Below are 17,633 nucleotides of genomic sequence, written 5' to 3'. Positions count from 1 at the left end.
CCTCACAACCACCAATTTCCATCTGTCTCTTGGATTTATCTATTCTGGATATTTCATATAAATGGAATCATGCAATACGTGGCCTTTGTGACTGGCTTCTTTTACTTCACATAACGTTTCTGAGGTTCATCTACCCTGTAGCATATATCAGTACTTCATTCTTTTTTATGGCTGAATAATATTGCATTGCATGGAAATACAACAATGTGTTTAGCCATTCATCTGTTAATAGGTATTTGGGCTGTTTCTACCTTTTGGATATTGTAAATAGCACTGCCATGAATATGCAGGTATGTACACTAGTTCGAGTCCATGTTTTCAATCCTTTTGTGTATACACTTAGGAGCAGAATTTCTGGGTTATATAATAACTCTACGTTAAACTTTTTAAGGAACTGCCAAGCAATTTTCCACAGCAGTGAAACCATTTTGCAATCCAACAATGTTTGAGGGTTCCAATGTATCTACATCCTTGCCAAGGCTTGTTATCTTCCATTAAAAAATTATAGCTATCCTTGTGTGTATGAAGTGATATCTCAACATAGTTTTGATTTGTATTTCCCTAATAACTAATGATGCTGAGCATCTTTTCATGTGTTTGTTGGTCATTTGCACATCTTTGGAGAACTATCTATTCAAATCCTTTGCCATTTTTTAATTGGTTTGTCTTTCTGTTGTTGAGTTGAATGAGTTCTTGATATAGTTTGGATACGAGACTGTTACCAGATTTATGATTTGCAGTATTTTCTCCCATCCTGTCAATTATCTTTTCATTTTATCAATAATGTTCTTTGACACACAAAAGTTCTAAATTTTCTAAATTTAAAATTCTAAAAATTTTCAATAAAGTTTAATTTACCTAATTTTTCCTTTGTTGCTCATGCTTTTGGTGTCATAGCTAAGATCCATTGCCAAATCCAAGGTCACGAAGATTTAAACCTACGTTTTCCTTCCCGATACTTATGGTTTGGGTTCTTATACTCATGCCACTGACCTATTATCATATCGACTTTTAATCTAACTTTTCTTTGAATGAACCCTTCCTTCTACCCATTTCCTGTAGATGGGTTTGACAATCATCCCACCAGTAACACTCTATTAAACATCAACTGCTGTCCATCTCACAATGGTGGATAAAAAGATTAGTATGGTATCTACTTATCTGCAGTGGGATAAAGCCAGTACTACACAGTATTTTAAGTTTAGCTATTGCTCAGGTTGAATTTGACTTTACTTGCATTAAAACAAAATATTAAAATCTGTTTTGAGGATTTACATCCTCTTTCTTTGCAAAATTCTCATTTAATAGAAAATAAACCACACACCATATGTTCTTATAAGTGGGAGTTAAGCTATGGGTATGCAAAGGCACACAGTGTGATATGATGAACTATGGAGGTTCAGAAGTGGGAGGATAGGAGTGGGACATGGGATAAAAACTACATACTGGGTACAATGTACACTACTTGGGTGCTGGGTACACTAAACTCTCAGACTTCACTGCCATACAATTTACCCATGTAACCAAAAACCACTTGTACCTCAAAAGCTATTAAAATTAATAAAACTTTAAAATATGAAAGACTTATAAAAGAATGAGTGAAGAGGAATGTAAAAAGAAAAAAAAGTAGCAGGACATAAAATCCAGAAAAACTCCTTTAAAATTCCAGCACATGGAACAAAAATCCATTGAAATTGAATGAACTTCTATTACATGGCTTAACGTATTTTACCAGAATTTTGTTCCATGAGTATAGGTTGTTATGGGGTAAGGGGTGTCATTTGATGTGACTTGCGTTATACTCAAATCCAAGTACTAATGTCTGCTTTAAAAAGAAATTCTACTGAAACGGTATAAAATGAGCCAGTCTGGTGGGCAGAGGCTGGGTAGGAAAATGGAGACGGGAAGGGATTCCCACTCTATTAAACAGCCTGAGTCATATGCAGATGCCCAATAAACCTCTTTCAATTATGGTAATAATGAACTATTCATCTGAAGAAAAAGAACAAGCTCGACTCTTACCCTGAGATTCAGTTTTTGGAAATTATTATATGAAGATGAAATATCGTTCCTGAAATGGACTAAAATATCATCTGTAAGGATGATTTTGGCCTATTTTGGATAGATGCTGTCACTGAGAAGACATCCACAATTAAATCCTCCACGTAGATTGGTACGTTTTCCTTCTCTTCAAGGGAATTTAAGAGTTTATATCTGGACATGAGTTAGTTTTAGCTTTGGCATGTGAAAAATACTGTGAGTCCCATTTAGTTAACTCCTCTGTGCTGTCTGTAGATCTGGGCCATTTGGAGGCATCTGTACTAGGGAGGGGAATTACTCACACACCATCAAATGGACAAGAATGGTAATTGACATAGTTTCCAGCATTAAGTTCATTTAAAAAAAAAAAAAAGAAAAAAAAGAACAGAATTTTTTCTAAGACCGTTAACACAAAATAGAATTATTTTATTTATTTATCGATTTATTTATTTAGAGATGGAGTTTCGCTCTTGTTGCCCAAGCTGGAGTGCAATGGCGTGATCTCAGTTAACTGCAGCCTCCGCCTCCCAGGTTCAAGCAATTCTCTTGCCTCAGCCTCCCGCGTAGCTGGGATTACAGGCGCCCGCCACCAGACCCTGCTAATTTTTTGAATTTTTAGGAGAGATGGGGTTTTGCCACGTCGGCCAGGCGGGTCTCGAACTCTTGGCCTCAGGTGATCCACCTGCCTCGGCCTCCCAAAGTACTGGGATCACAGGCATGAGCCACTGCGCCCGGCATATTTTATTTATTTTTTAGAGACAGGGCCTCATTCTGTTACCCAGTTTGGAGCGAAGTGGCACGATCATGGCTCACTGCAGCCTCAAACTCCTAGGCTCAAGCGATCCTCCTGCCTTCGTAGCTGGTACTACAGGCGCGTGCCACCATGCCCACCTAAAATTTTTAATTTCTTGGTGTGTCCTAAAACCCACAGGATGACTGTTGATCACCGACTCTTCAGCAAAGAACCAGAGATGAGCTTACAGATGACCTGAATTAGGATGACAAACCGTAAGATCATGTATCTCATAGATAGTAAACTTTAAATTCTAACTAAAACACCTGTGTAATTAATAACCGTTATTCTTTCTGTTTTGTGCGATAGGGAGTGAAGAGAGACTTCAAAACGGTGGAAGTAACTGCTATAAAAAAAAATCTCTGTGGAAGTCTTGTGCAGGAGAGGCGAGAATAAAATCAAAGACTTTGTCCCTAATATATACTCTCACGTTGCCTGCTGATGTTTTCTTGGTGGTACACTGAAACAACTGTGAACGCAAAAGTAATGGCTATAACCTCAGTGTTCTAAACGGTGCCATGCTGTGGGTACAAACGTCATATTAGCATTCTTACCGGCATTTGGCCAGCCTGCTTGTGGAGGGGTCAGCTACCTTACCAGGCCACTCCTACCTTTTAGGTCCTCTTATCAGACACCCTGATAAGGTGTCTGCTGGCAAACCTCAGGTCCTGGGGCTGCTGCTTTTGAAGGAGGACTGTCCTTCCCAGCCAGCTACAGAACCCCGGGGGGCCCCACAGGCTATGCAGATCCTTCACTCTTCATGGAGCCAGAGCAAGGCTGGGTCCAGAACAGAGGGAGAGCAAAGCTCCTTTCTCCAAAGGGACCGCACACTGAAGTTCTTTCCATTTTTGTGTCTCCTGCCACCCCATCCAGAGACCCACATATGTGTAGCTTCTGTCTCACCCGCCTTCTCTCCCTTTGCAAATGTCTTCTGTAGGTAGGTGCCTGGGGAGGTCCAGCCCCATCTGTGCATTGGTATTGTCCTCCTCTGGGAGCACTCTACTAGGCCTGCAAGATTCTCTACTAAGCTTTTTAAGGGTTACAGAAGTGAGTCCAGCAAGTTAGGAGTGGAGGTGACATGTGTACAAATCATTAGAACCCAGGGCTGAAAGTGATGTGGTGACTGTCACTCCCAGTACTTCCAGCTGTGTATCCTGTTCTGATCCCCTCCCCCTTGAATGCTCATCCTGCTGCCTTCTGTTTCCTGCCTGGCAAACTTCATTCTTCCTTCGAGGCGCTGCACAGGTAAACTCAAGGGTTACCCTGTGCTTTGAAATCTTCTTGACTCTAATGTTTTTGCTACACTGTGTCACACTTCCATTACAGTAATTATTTTTTCAACAATGACTTTTGTTTTAAAGAAGTATGTGACAGAACACAAACTGCACATATTTAAAGTATACAATTTGATAACAAGTCTCATATGAGGAAGGCTACCTTTATTACTTTCTTGACCCAAGGATGGCTGTGTAACACCTATTCATTGAAGAAAATTTAGCAGAACAGGAAAGTATAAAAAGGTTGCCTGTCATCCCGTATCAGGACATTTTCAAGGTTAATCTGCTGCTTTTGATTTTGTTAGCGTTGCTCAACAGATGTGTGTCATTCTGGGGGTCAAGTGCATAGATGGAAAGCTACTCCCGATACCTGGAAGAATATCTACAGATGGGAATTAATTTTTCTCCATCATTAAATCCTAAAGTCCCAAAACCAAAACTATTTTTGGTACATGGGAATCCTAAAACTCCTTTACATGTGGTATTTAGCTGCGAAGTTTATACAAATCATCTTGCTGAAGGCAGAAATAACCAGGTATCCTGGTATCTGAGAAAACCCTTCAATGAAATACTAAGATAAATATCATATTTCATTAAATGTAACAAGCCATCCAAATCGTATGAGGCTGCATTATCTCATGTACTACCAACTGCTGCCAATTAATTGGAAGATGTCATCGACTATAAAACAAATCCTGATTTTAGGGATCTTAAAACGTAAACAAAAAAAAAATGCACCTTAGGTCAATGAAATACAGAAGTTCTTTAGCCATGTTTCTGATGCAGGACAGTCTATTGTGATGGCATTACTTAAAAATGGCTTTTTGAAACCACTTGGGAATGGCTCCACCCCTCATACCTCTCTTACCCTATCAGTACATTGCTGGAACTACAAAAGGCAAGAAATGGAAATATATCTCCTTATATTTCCAGAACCCCATGGAAAGCTAATTATGGTAGGAAAAATTACCATCTGATTTCGCTGGGTCTGCCTTCACACTCACTCTTAACTTGATAAAGCTCAAACAGTTGAAATAATTTGTTTTACAATTAATTTAAATGCTTATTTTGAGGTAATGCTAAACATGGAGTTTTAGTGCACAGAATTTTGTGGTAGTTTTTGAAGCACACTAGCAACCCAAAGAAGGAGATGCATAACAAACTTTCCAACTTCAAAGTACTCTCCCTTCACACTTGCTGGCTTTCATTCTCATTGTGATAGGTGAAGAGAAAGGTAACAGGAGTCTCAATTCTGTAAAGATGCTAGAATTCTTCTGTATAATGCTTTAAAAATCAATCAGCAAAAACAGTTTCAGGGCCAGGCACGGTGGCTCACGTCTGTAATCCCAGCACTTTGGGAGGCTGAGGCAGGCGGATCACTTGAGGTTAGAAGTTTGAGATCAGCCTGGCCAACATGGTGAAATCCCGTCTCTATTAAAAATACAAAAATTAGTTGGGCGTGGTTGTGGCTGCCTGTAAGCCCAGCTACTAGGGAGGCTGAGGCATGAGAATTGCTTGAATCTGGGAAGCGGAGGTTGCAGTGAGCCAAGATCACACCACTGCACTTCAGCCTGGGCGACAGAGGCTGTCTCAAAAAAAAAAAAAAACTGTCTCAAAAAAAAAAAAAAAAGAAAAAAATGAAGTTTCAGGCCATGTCTGAACCTACCAGACACAGCATCCATGACCACGTGAATGCTTGAAAAATGGCCTTAGCTTTGGACATCCACTTTCTTGAGGGTGGTAAATGCCCTACAATTTTGATTTCTTTATTTGCATTTCAAAATGTATGAGATTGCTGCAGAAATGAAAGGAAAAAAGCAAAGCAAATACATTTTCTTCTCTCTTGGTTGAAATGCCCGATAATGGCAGCCAATTTAAAGGAGTCATGGATTCTTTTCTTTACCAAATTCAATTACTTTTGAGATTTGAAGAACGAGGCAGAAATGTCTGGTGGTGTTTGTCTAGGGAATTGCGACTCCAAATTAAGTCCTCAGAGGATAGAAAATAGCCAAGTTCATTATAAATTGACTTTATTATATATGATATCCTTCAATACCCAGACAAAATGAGGAAATTCTAGGAAGTATTCAGCTAACTAATTTAGTGGTACTGGGAACTCAGAACCCACAGTTAAATCGACTTTTCTGGTGAGGTCAAATTGCCCCCTCAATCTTAATAAGGGCTCAATTCTATTGTTTATTAGTCATTTCGGAGATTCTGCACCTCAAATTCCAAAAACAGTTTCAGCTCCTACACACTAGAAATGGTGAACATCTCAAAGGTTAACTGTCTCATTCATGAACTGCAAGGGCCAGCTGTCAGAATATAAAATTTGGTGAGATCCAGGTTCAAAGAGGTGTACTCTGTGTGAAAATTAGTAACACTCTTGGTTATAGGCAGAATAATGCCACCCCCAAAGATGTCTGTGCTCTAAGTCCCAGAACCTGTGAGGATGTTACCTCCCATGGAAAAAGAGACTTTGCAAATGTGATTAATGATTTGGAGATGGGAGATCATCCGGGCAGGGCCAATGTAATCACAAGGGTCTTTATAAGGGAAAGAAGGAGGCGGGAGAGTCCGAGAAGGAGACGTGAGAAGGGGAAGAGGTAAGTGGAGGTCATACTGATGTGAACCATGAGCCACGGACAGGGGGAGCCTCTAGACACTGGGAACAGCAAGAAAATAAATCCTTCCCTGGTGCCTGCAGTATGATTGCAGCTCTGCTGACACCTTGATTTTAGCTCAGTGACACAGATTTCAGACTTCTGACCACCAGAAGTATAAGATAATGAGTGTTGTCTGAAGTCACTAAGTTTGTGGCAATTTGTTATAATAGAAATAGGAAACTCACATAGTCTTGTTTCATTTGTACAAGATAAATTATCAGTATTCATAGTGAACTTTTTGAAAAAAGGCATTATTAAAATCTGCAATGTTCCTACACTTTGTAAAATCACTTATTCTTTTTCTTGGACAAGGCAAAAACATCTAGAGATGAAACAGCTCCATGTAAATCCTATAGTGGTCCTAAATAAGACACTTTTCTTTTCATTTAAATTTGAACTTCTGTGCCCTACCTGATAGATAATGTATTTTTGAGTGAAAAATAAAACACTTCTTATTTTCATTATTATTATTATTTTTTGACACGTAGTTGCGCTCTTGTTGCCCAGGTTGGAGTGCAGTGGCAGGATCTCAGCTCGCTGCAACCTCCACCTCCCAGGTTCAAGCGATCCTCCTGCCTCAGGCTCTCGAGTAGCTGGGATTGTAAGTGTGAATCACCACACCTGGCTGATTTTTGTATTTTTGGTAGAGACAGGGTTTCACCATGTTGGCCAGGCTGGTCTCGAACACTGACCTCAGGTGATCCGCCCATCTCCCAGAGTGCTGGGATTACAGGCATGAGCTGCGCCCAGCCTATTTTCTGTCTTTAAAATACAAAATTTTAACTATAGTCATGTTTCTGTGCATGAGGATCTCCAGAACTTATTTATCTTGCATAAATGACACTTTGTATCTTTGACTAACACTCCCATTGTCCCGTCCCCAGCCCCTAGCAACCGCCATTCTCCTCACTGCTTCTGTGTATCTTAGATTCTACATATAGGTAATGACATATAGTATTCGGCTTTCTGTGTCTGGCTTAGTTCATGCAGTACAATGCCTATGCGCTGTGTGTGTGTACACATATGTGTGTATATGAATAATATACGATGTATCAGAAATGTGACTATAGTTAACCATGAGGGTAGATCTTTAGAAATTTGCTAGGAGGTAATGTTCTCATCACCATAAAAAGAAAAGAAAATGGTAACTATGTGAGGTTATTGATATATTAATTAGCTTGATTGTGGTGATTATTTCACAATATCAAAACATCAAGTTGTTTACCTTAAATATATACATTTTTTTTGTCAATTATAGCTCAATTGAGCTAAAAAATGAAATTTTTGTACTAATGATTTAAAGTCTCAATTTGACCTCAGAAATCATTACTTGCACTTAAGTATCTACATGAAACAAAACAGAACAAACTGGTACAATATGTTTGGAAAAGTCACAACCAACTATGCTTTTGTATGTGCCCAATTAGATAAAAAGTTGTACTTATACCATGATACCTACACACAACAAAAATGTCCATGATTCTATTTTGAGTCTGAATTATTTTGGCTAGATTATGTACAAAGATTGTAAGCACTGTGCATTTTATTCTAAGGATGGCAGGGTGCCACTGGTAGTACATACTGACTAAACTGTTCAGCTAAATTCCCTTGTACTGAATGAAAGGGCTAGAAGCCTGGGAACTTCATTTTGTATGGCAAATTCATACAAAATATTTTGTTGCTGTTTTGAAGAATGAAGAAAATCTCTATATATTCACTTGAAAAGGTCTTCAAATACATTTTATTGTAAGAAAAACCAACTCTTAGAATGGAATTTATCTTTGTGATAACAGCAATGAACAATTCTTTCCATAATTCACCTTAGAAAGCGGTGATATTGATATTTATTGTTTTTGTTTGTTTGTTTTTGAAACAGAGTCTCCATCTGTTGCCCAAGCTGGAGTGCAGTGGCACAATCTCAGCTCACTGCTAGCTCCACCTCTCAGGTTCAAGTGATTCTCCTGCCTCAGCCTCTCGAGTAGCTGGGATTACAGGCATGCACCACCGTGCCTGGCTAATTTTGTATTTTTAGTAGACACTGGGTTTCACCATGTTGGCCAGGCTAGTCTTGAACTCCTGGCCTCAAGTGATCTGCCCGCCTTGGCCTCCCAAAGTGCTGGGATTACAGGAATGAGCCAGCATGCCCAACCAGAAAGCTGTGATATTGATATTTAGCAATGATACATATTGTTGAAAAAAATCAACTTTTGGAAAAAATACTTTTAGTACCATACAACTTAGGAATTGGAAAAATTGCACATGTATATATGTGCCTATAATGCACAGGGAAAATGACTGAAATGGCACATAAACTCTTGATAGTAATCTCTGGGTAGGGAAATAATCTCTGGCTTGGAGTGCCAGGGATGTTGAGATTTTGGTCTCTTCCCATTTGTATAATTTGATCCTTTATAATAAGTATGTAGTATGTGTCAGTTATTCAAATCAAAGAAAGTCTATTACACTCATGTATACAGTCATTTATTCTGTGGCCAATTTTTTGGTGTGCTTTTCCTGAGAAAATATAGATATCTCTTTTTAAGTCCTAGAAAATATCTTAAGCTTTAAAAAAGATATTCAGGGAAATTAAATACCACATGTCTTCAACACTAAGACATTGATTTTAAGATACATCATTAATTTAATAACAGCTTTTCAGAAAAATCCAGGACATACAATTTTATACATCACATTGAATGTTTAAAATGATTATAAGATGCATTTCAACTTCACAAATGTTTTTTAGATAAAATGATAATTACAATAGTATCACATTTTGCAGAGAAGTGTAGGTAAGTAAGATTGGAGGCTTGATTCTCCCCCTTTCATAAATGATTACAGATGTGCTTGCAAATTGTTAAGAATCAGATTCACGTGCCTCTGGCAGGAATACTTACAGGAGAAAAGACAATCACGGGTAAACCCACTGCCCACTAGAAATGCCTGCAGGAGTAAAGCATATTCCTCCTGAGGGGTGCAAGATCTCACCTTATTTGCAAATGGAAATTTGGTTGGTTCCACTTTGCCAGGTGCTTGAATAGCAGAAAGTGGTGGAAGCCAGGTCATCTCCTAAAGCATGGGAGAAAAAACAAACAATATTATGATACAGACAGTATCCAAAATCAGCGATATGTAAAGCGGCTGTACAAGCAGGCCTTCATAAGGCAGGGAAGGGGTAAGAAATGTACAAAGGCTAAAAGAATTAAAAAAAAAGATGTGAAATCCACTTTTATGATTTCATTTCCTAATTTTACCAATTCTTGATTCCTTGGCTCTCCCCATGCTCCCTTTATACCTTAAAAAGGCTTGCAAGGCTGTCCTATTTTCACTTCATTTAAAGCGCCGAGTAAAGGGACAATCTAGTAGCAAAAGTTCTATGGAAAATGCCACATGAAGGGGACTTGGACTTGATCCCACAAAATTCACAGGGTGTCTCCAAAGGAATGCATAAGGTACTTTTAACTTTATGGATCTTTATTAGAGGAGTTATTTATACAATTAGAAATAAAGTATCAGTTCTCAATCAGGCCCACACATCACTGTGGTCTTCAGAAAAATGTCATTCACAGAGAGTGAAAAAACCAATCATGCCTATGAAATACAGAGAGAGAATGATGTCATGTCTTACAACATGGTAGTAAGAACACAACATAAGCTTAACATGGAATAATTTCTCGTACACTTTTTGACACATTTTCTCTAAGCCTTGGGAGAGGGAAAGAAGGGCTGTTTTATTCACTTCCAGTATTCACCTTCAGTTTCATCTCCGGAAAAGAGCTCCAATCAATAAATGACTACAGAATTATATTGATTTCTGATGACCAGGACACCAACTTGGCGTTTACGAATTGGATCTGAACCTTATTTTTTTTTTTTTTTTTTGAGATGGAGTCTCACTCTGTCACCCAAGCTGGAGTGCAGTGGTGAGATCTGGCTCACTGCAACCTCCGCCTCCCAGGTTCAAGTGATTCTCCTGCCTCAGCCTCCTGTGTAGCTGGGATTACAGGTGCCCACCACTATGCCTGGCTAATTTTTGTATTTTCAGTAGAGACAGTGTTTCACCATGTTGGCCAAGCTGGTCTCGAACTCCTGACCTCGGGCGATCAGCCCACCTCGGGCTCCCAAAGTGCTGGGTATACAGACATAAGCCACTGGGCCCGACAGAACCCTATTTCCTGATTTGCCTGCACTTCCAAACCTAAGCAAGCACAGAAGCAGTGGTCGATCCATTTTCAGAAAAGTGAGAAGTTCTCTCTCTTGAGGTGAGGACATTTCCTTACCTCCCTTTGGTGGGTGGGTGTTGAAAAGGGATCCTGTCAGGCTTTCGGAACGAAAGAGCTCTTGGGAACGGTCGTGCGCCTTCTTTTCTCAGGTCATTCACCTCCCCCAGCACCTCAGATAATGCAGAACCCACACAGGAAGCCGTGGGAGGGCGAGTGTGTTCAAAGCCATGCGGGAAGGATTTACGGACCCGATATCATCTCTCCCACACCACGACACGTGACACAGGCCGTAGGTGGGTCAGGCACATACGCATTCCAGGTGTCCCTTCTCCATTCTGCTGTTACCAACGCTCCCCCAGGAAAGCAAAGGCAGATCCAGTGACCCTTTAAAACGTCCCTCTCTCCTCCCATCTCTGCCCTGCTGGTGCCTTGGTCTCCCTCTGAGGAGGCTGAGAAGCAGGACTGTCAAGTTTGTGTCCACAGTGGCATATTTGTCCATAGAGTCAAGGAACTGTTCGTCATTCTCAGAGTTGGGCCACCTCGTCTAGGACTTGGTGAATTCTTACCCAGAGTGTCGCTACCCAATTAAGAAAGTCATGAAGACACAAGTGGATTTTCTACACCTCGGCTCTCCCATAGGGCCATCTCTCCTCTATAAGGTTTCTGATTTTCTTCTTCCATTTTCAATACTGGAGAGGATACGTGTTTCGGCTATAAGTGGCCTCAAAGCTTTTGTAGAGAAATGACTCATCAATTACAAACTATTAAACCAATCGTCCTTTTCCTCTTCTGTTGACTGTCTGATGTGTTCCTGAGTTCATCCCACTGCTAATCAGCCACTCCATAGCTGCCTTTGCAATCACTCTTTTGCTTACACAGTTTACACCGTAAGATCCTCAGGGGCCAACATTGCGAAGTACAAACTAATTACTCATGATTAAACATCAGACTTACACATACCACCCCGGTATGTCTATGTTAACTGCATACAGACTCCCTCTGTGTATCAGAATGCCTCACATTTGTGCAATTTGTCTCCGAGTGTAGCGAAAATCCAAAAAGATAAACTATTATTTCAGTGTGCTCTCCAGCAACTCAGGAATAAAAAAAATGAAAAGTCCATAAAAAAAAAATGAGTAACAGTACTTTCAAAAGAACACTTCCTAGACCAACAGCTTCTTACAACTGACACTTTCAGGTTCAAATCTGTTTAATACACTGTTTATCCAAGAGTGGAAGAGCAGACAAACTTTGAGATACCATTGAGCTGTGATTCTTTTATTTTTTTCGGACGGAGTCTCGCTCTGTCGCCCAGGCTGGAGTGCAGTGGCGCGATCTCAGCTCACTGCAAGCTCCGCCTCCCAGGTTCACACCATTCTCCTGCCTCAGCCTCCCAGAAGCTGGGACTACAGGTGCCCGCCGCCACACCCGGCTAATTTTTTTGTATTTTTAGTAGAGACAGGGTTTCACCGTGTTTGCCAAGATGGTCTTGATCTCCTGACCTCGTGATCTGCCGGCCTCGGCCTCCCAAAGTGCTGGCATTACAGGCGTGAGCCACCGCGCCTGGCTGAGCTGTGATTCTTTAGGGCAGAAACCGTCCTCCTGATCTTTGTTATCTTAATTGCGGTCCATCCCTGAGCACCCACTCGTTCCCTGCATGAACATTTCCTGAAAACTCACCCTTGGCAGGTACTATGACCATGTCTTACGTACACAAAGTGCTCAGTTCAGCATCTACTGAATTTGAAAGTTAGGGTGTCGATTCTGGCTGTGTCTATCATCAGTCTTTCTTCTCTAATTCCAGCTATGCTTGTAATCAATCTTTCCATTTCTTTCTTCCTTCCCTCCAACTCACCTGTTCATCCATCCAGTAACCACCCAACCTCAAAAGCAATTTCCACAGAAGGCAGATGACACATTCTCTTAGCTTGCTGACCTCATGCAAATACCCCTTCTCCTTTGAAGCTCTCGCCAGGTGGTTTTGGACCCTCACTAAAGACGCACTAAAGATGAGCTGCATGTTTCTCTGTACACTCCACCCTTTTAAATCAGACTAATGGCTCCCTCCAAAATTGCCTCCTGCCCTCCCTGCCTTCATCATAGCTTCCTATTGGTTTTTTTTTGTTTTGTTTTGAGACGGAGTTTTGCTCTTGTTGTCCAGGCTGGAGTGCAATGGTGTGATCTTGGCTCATTGCAACCTCCGCCTCTCGGTTCAAGCGATTCTCCTGACTCAGCCTCCCGAGTAGCTGGGATGACAGGCATGCATCACCACACCTGGCTAATTTTGTATTTTTAGTAGAGACGGGGTTTCTCCATGTTGGTCAGACTGGTCTTGAACTCCTGACCTCAGGTGATCCGCCCGCCTCAGACTCCCAAAGTGCTAGGATTACAGGCGTGAGCCACTACACCCGGCCCCTATTGGTTTTTAAAGGCAACTGGGCAATCCTGTGGGTACCCCCAAGCATTTCACTTCACCTTCTCGACATGTTCTTCTTTTGAGTCCATCTCTGCTTCCCTCAAATTTTTGGCTTCACAACCCTGACTTTAACTCTGACCTTTGGACTTTGTCTTGAAGATTCGGAATCTTGGCTTTTCCTAGTCGACTCTGAGCCAGCTCATTCCAGGGAATCTCCAAGCCCTGTTTCTCATCAGGTAAAAATTGGCATATTAAATTGCTCTTGAAATTTAACATCCAACACCAGCCATCTCGCAAACATCTTAGCTGGTTTCTCCTACACAAGGGGAGAATCACTGGTAGGTCCATATACATCTGGATCAAGCCCTCATGTCTCCAATTCTGGATCAAGCTCCCATTCTGGCTTCTCTGATTCTGTGATTGGGCTCCTTAGGAAAAGGTAACGGTGCACAATGGTGGGATACAGAAGTAGGACACTGACCTCTCTAAACTTGAGCCCTCCTTTCCTTCTCCTTTGAGGCTCTCTCCAGGTGGTTCTGGATCCTCACTAAAGATGAGCTGCATCTTTCTTTGTCCATTCCACTCCTTTAAATCAGCCTAATGGCTCCCTCCAAAATCACCTCCTGCCCTACCTACCTTCCTATCTTTCTCTTGGTTTTTAAAGGCAATTGCGCAATCTGGTGGTGGCTTGGGCCATGTGGCTTGGGCAGTCCTTGCATTCATTCCTAGTCCGTTTCTTTTTCTGAGTTCCTCGGACACTCTTTCCACATTGGTGATTTTTCTTGAGCCTCACTTTGATCCCTGCTTTCTCACAACAGGTGACCTTGCCTCCTATGGCACTGAATAAACAAAGGCTCTTAAGTGTAAATGCTTCCCAAGGACAGACCTGTGGGCGTTCATGCCTGACCCTGTTGCCTTCCCTCTGGTCTGACTGGAAAAGGCATGAGTTCCAAGCTGATGCCTGCCTGCGCCCTCTGTCTGTCTGTTCCTCTGTCCTTGGGGATCTAGTTCCATCAGTATCCCACTGGTACTGCTTTAACGTCAATCTTTCTTCTCCACTGGCTTCTTCCCCTAAGACTGACAAATGATCTCAGGCCTCAGCCCTTCCTGACCCTGTATTCCTCCCCCAGCTGCTCTTCATTTCTCTATTTTTCTTGATAGTTAACATTCTCAAAGAAGTCTTTATACTTGCTGTTTTGACATCCTCGTCTACCATTTCTATTTTTGACTTAAGATTTTTTGTTGCAGATTATACACATAGGAGTCCATATAATATTGTGCATGTGTGTGTGTAAGCTAAGATTAATGAAACGAATACCTGTGAACTCATGACCCACCTTCATATTTCCAAGACCTTAGTAACCATTTTCAATAGAAGCAGCCCTTACATAAGTCCTTCTGTTGTCAAGGTCATTGGATGTCCTTGAATGCCCATTTCCTCCTGACTCTCTTCCCCCCTGGCTCCCATGCTGTCCTCCTGGCCCAGCTCCACTCTTGGAGATCTCATACTCATTCGTTTTTGCTGAAACTTTTCTCTCACTGTTCCTCGGGTGTTTTGTGCTCAGCCTTCCTCTCATTACCCGTCTTTCCCTTGCTGATCTTGCTACTGTGGCTTTAAAAACCATTTAGTATGCTAGTGATGCCTAAAAGCACATCCAGGTCTAATGTGCCCACTCTAGATGTCTACTGAGCCTCTCAACCTGGGTGCTCATGAGCGATTCAAACTCACCATGTTTAAAGCTAAACTTACAAACCACACAAACTTTTCTTCTCCTTGTATATTATATCCCGGTTAATGGCAGCAACATCTATTAACTCTTCAAGTCAGCATACCTGGAGTTATCCCAGATTCCTTCTCTTTCACTCCCTCTCTCATAATAACAACAATAATTCTCATTTATTAAGCATTTAAAATATATTATGCATGATTTTAAACGCTTTAGGTGATTTACTTAATTCTCATACGCACCCTGAAAGGTAGGACTCACTATTTTCTTATTTTATAGATGAGGAAACTAAACCATCAAAAGGTTAAGTGATTTGCTGAAGTTCACGCAGCAGCTGGACTTACCATATCCTGGGCTACCTCTAAGTGGATCCAAGACCTCGTACATTCTACCCAGCTCCTAACTCCAGCCTCCCAAGCTGAGATCCTCTGAATATACCATGGTTTGCACGTGCTGGCAGCACCTCCTAACCTCCTACTCTGTGTTGGGTTGTTTACTCATCCGTCAAGACCCAGCTCCATTTCCTCTTTTGCTATGAAGCCTTCTTTGGCCAAACCAAGCCGCCGCTGACTTAACCTTCCTTCGTGCCACATTTCCCACGTACAGGTCTCTATTAGAACACTTGTTCCCCTCTGTTGTGGTTACTTGTTTATACATCTGTGCCTCCCCTCTGACCTGTGATGAACCCCTCAAGGCTGTGTCATTTTTGTCTGGTGGCCCAGCACCTAACACAGAGCCTGGAGCAGAATGGGTGCTCACTTCGTTTCTGAACAAATACTGAATTGAACATTCAGCACTGAATCTCTGCACTGTGTTTACCTTTCTCTCCTTTCTGTTACCTGAACTGCCATCCTAATCACACCTTCATTATCTTTCACCTGAAGTACCCTTATAGCATCCTGATTGGTTCTCTGTCTTCTGTTAGCAGTCCACCCTCCACACTGCTGCAAACTGAATTTTCCTAATTCAGAAAAACTTCACTGCTCTAAAAATCTTCATAGGTGGCTGGGCTCAGTGGCTCATGCCTGTAATCCCAGTACTTTGGGAGGCCAAGGCGGGAGGATTACCTGAAGTCAGGAGTTGGGAGACCAGCCTGGCCAACATAGTGAAATCCTGTTTCTACTAAAAATACGAAATTAGCCAGGCGTAGTGGCGTGCGCCTGTAGTCCCAGCTAGGGCAGCTGAGGCGGGAGAATCGCTTCAACCTGGGAGGCGGAGGTTGCACTGAGCTGAGATTGCACCACTGCACTCCAGGCTGGGTGACAGAGCGAGACTCCATCTCAAACAAACAAACAAACAAACAAAAAACAACAAAACTTCATATGCATCATCACATCACAATGATGATGATGATGGCAATGGTGACTCTGAAGATGATGACGCCTCCTGTTAAGTTTTAGTTTTCGAAACACTTCCCCATGCATTTTGTCACTTATGCCCAACCTTTAAAGCAACAATTACCATCTCCACAGTACAGAGAGGAAGGTAAAGCTCAAAAAGATGAACTGATTAGTCCAAGGTCACTCTGTTCCTAGGTTTGGCCAGATAACTCTTTATCCCAGTCCACTCTACTGCATTTGTTTTCCACTCTACTGCATTTACTTTCAGAAGCCTCACCCTAGTACTCAAGACCTTCTACAATAACGTCCCAGTGTTCGGCTTCATGCCTTTTTATTGCTCTGCAAATACTCTACTTACAAGAAAAACTAGCCTCTGCTTTTACTGACACCATCCCCTTAACGTGTGAATGCCCTTCCTCATAAGTATCTGGGTCTCTCTTTATCCATTAAGGCTCATCTCAAACATCATTTACGTCTTGAGGCTTTTGCAGATTTCCCTTCTATGCCAATATAATAGGACAGTTCCCTGCTCATGCTCCTCCAAAGCACGTATTTCTTTTTCTCTTACATTCTGTTTTGTGTTGTAGTTTTATGAATATGTACTTCAATCTATACCCAACCATTTCTCTCTCTTTGAATGCTCTTTCTCCAGCGTAAAATAAAAGCAATACTTAGGAATCCTAATAATCTCTTTTAAGAGCATTCAGTTTTACTAGACTTAATCCCCAAATAGGAATTCTAATAATCCCTTTCAAGAGCATTTGGATTTACTAAACATAATCGCCTAAAGAAGGACTATAAATTTCCTCTGAGAGGGATATTATCTACTTATCTTTGTGTAGACTGGAACATCTTACATAGTAAGTGCTCTATATAAACTTGTTGAATTGAACTGAACATCCACATTTCAACGCAAACTTGCTTGCTAATTTTGCTTTAATTATACCTAAGCATTTCTGTGTGATTTTTCCATCTAACGAATTCTACTAACTACCTGAAGGAATAGTAAAGAAAATATGGTTACTTAAAGCATTCAGGTCGGTAAGAATTTCCAAAAACTTAACAATTATTTATATGGATTATTTTAACACATGTGTAATGTAATATGAATACAAAATACATTATGTAATATATATACAAAATAAAATGTA

At 41.1% G+C, this 17,633-nt stretch overlaps 1 protein-coding gene across 1 annotated transcript in view; it reads right to left on the bottom strand.

Annotated features, from left to right (window-relative positions):
• The window catches only part of AFF3 (AF4/FMR2 family, member 3), a 716,335-nt gene that overhangs the window by 266,177 nt on the left and 432,525 nt on the right, over positions 1 to 17,633 (bottom strand). Inside the window, 1 exon segment of the mRNA XM_011969671.1 lies at positions 9,765 to 9,845. Within this exon segment, the coding sequence (XP_011825061.1) occupies positions 9,765 to 9,845 (81 nt within the window).

Source organism: Mandrillus leucophaeus, unplaced genomic scaffold (genome assembly GCF_000951045.1).
Source record: "Mandrillus leucophaeus isolate KB7577 unplaced genomic scaffold, Mleu.le_1.0 Scaffold9, whole genome shotgun sequence".
In the NCBI taxonomy this organism is placed as follows: domain Eukaryota; kingdom Metazoa; phylum Chordata; class Mammalia; order Primates; family Cercopithecidae; genus Mandrillus; species Mandrillus leucophaeus.
Note: the sequence above shows the minus strand (reverse complement) of the source record. Positions and strands in the feature narration are given on the sequence as shown.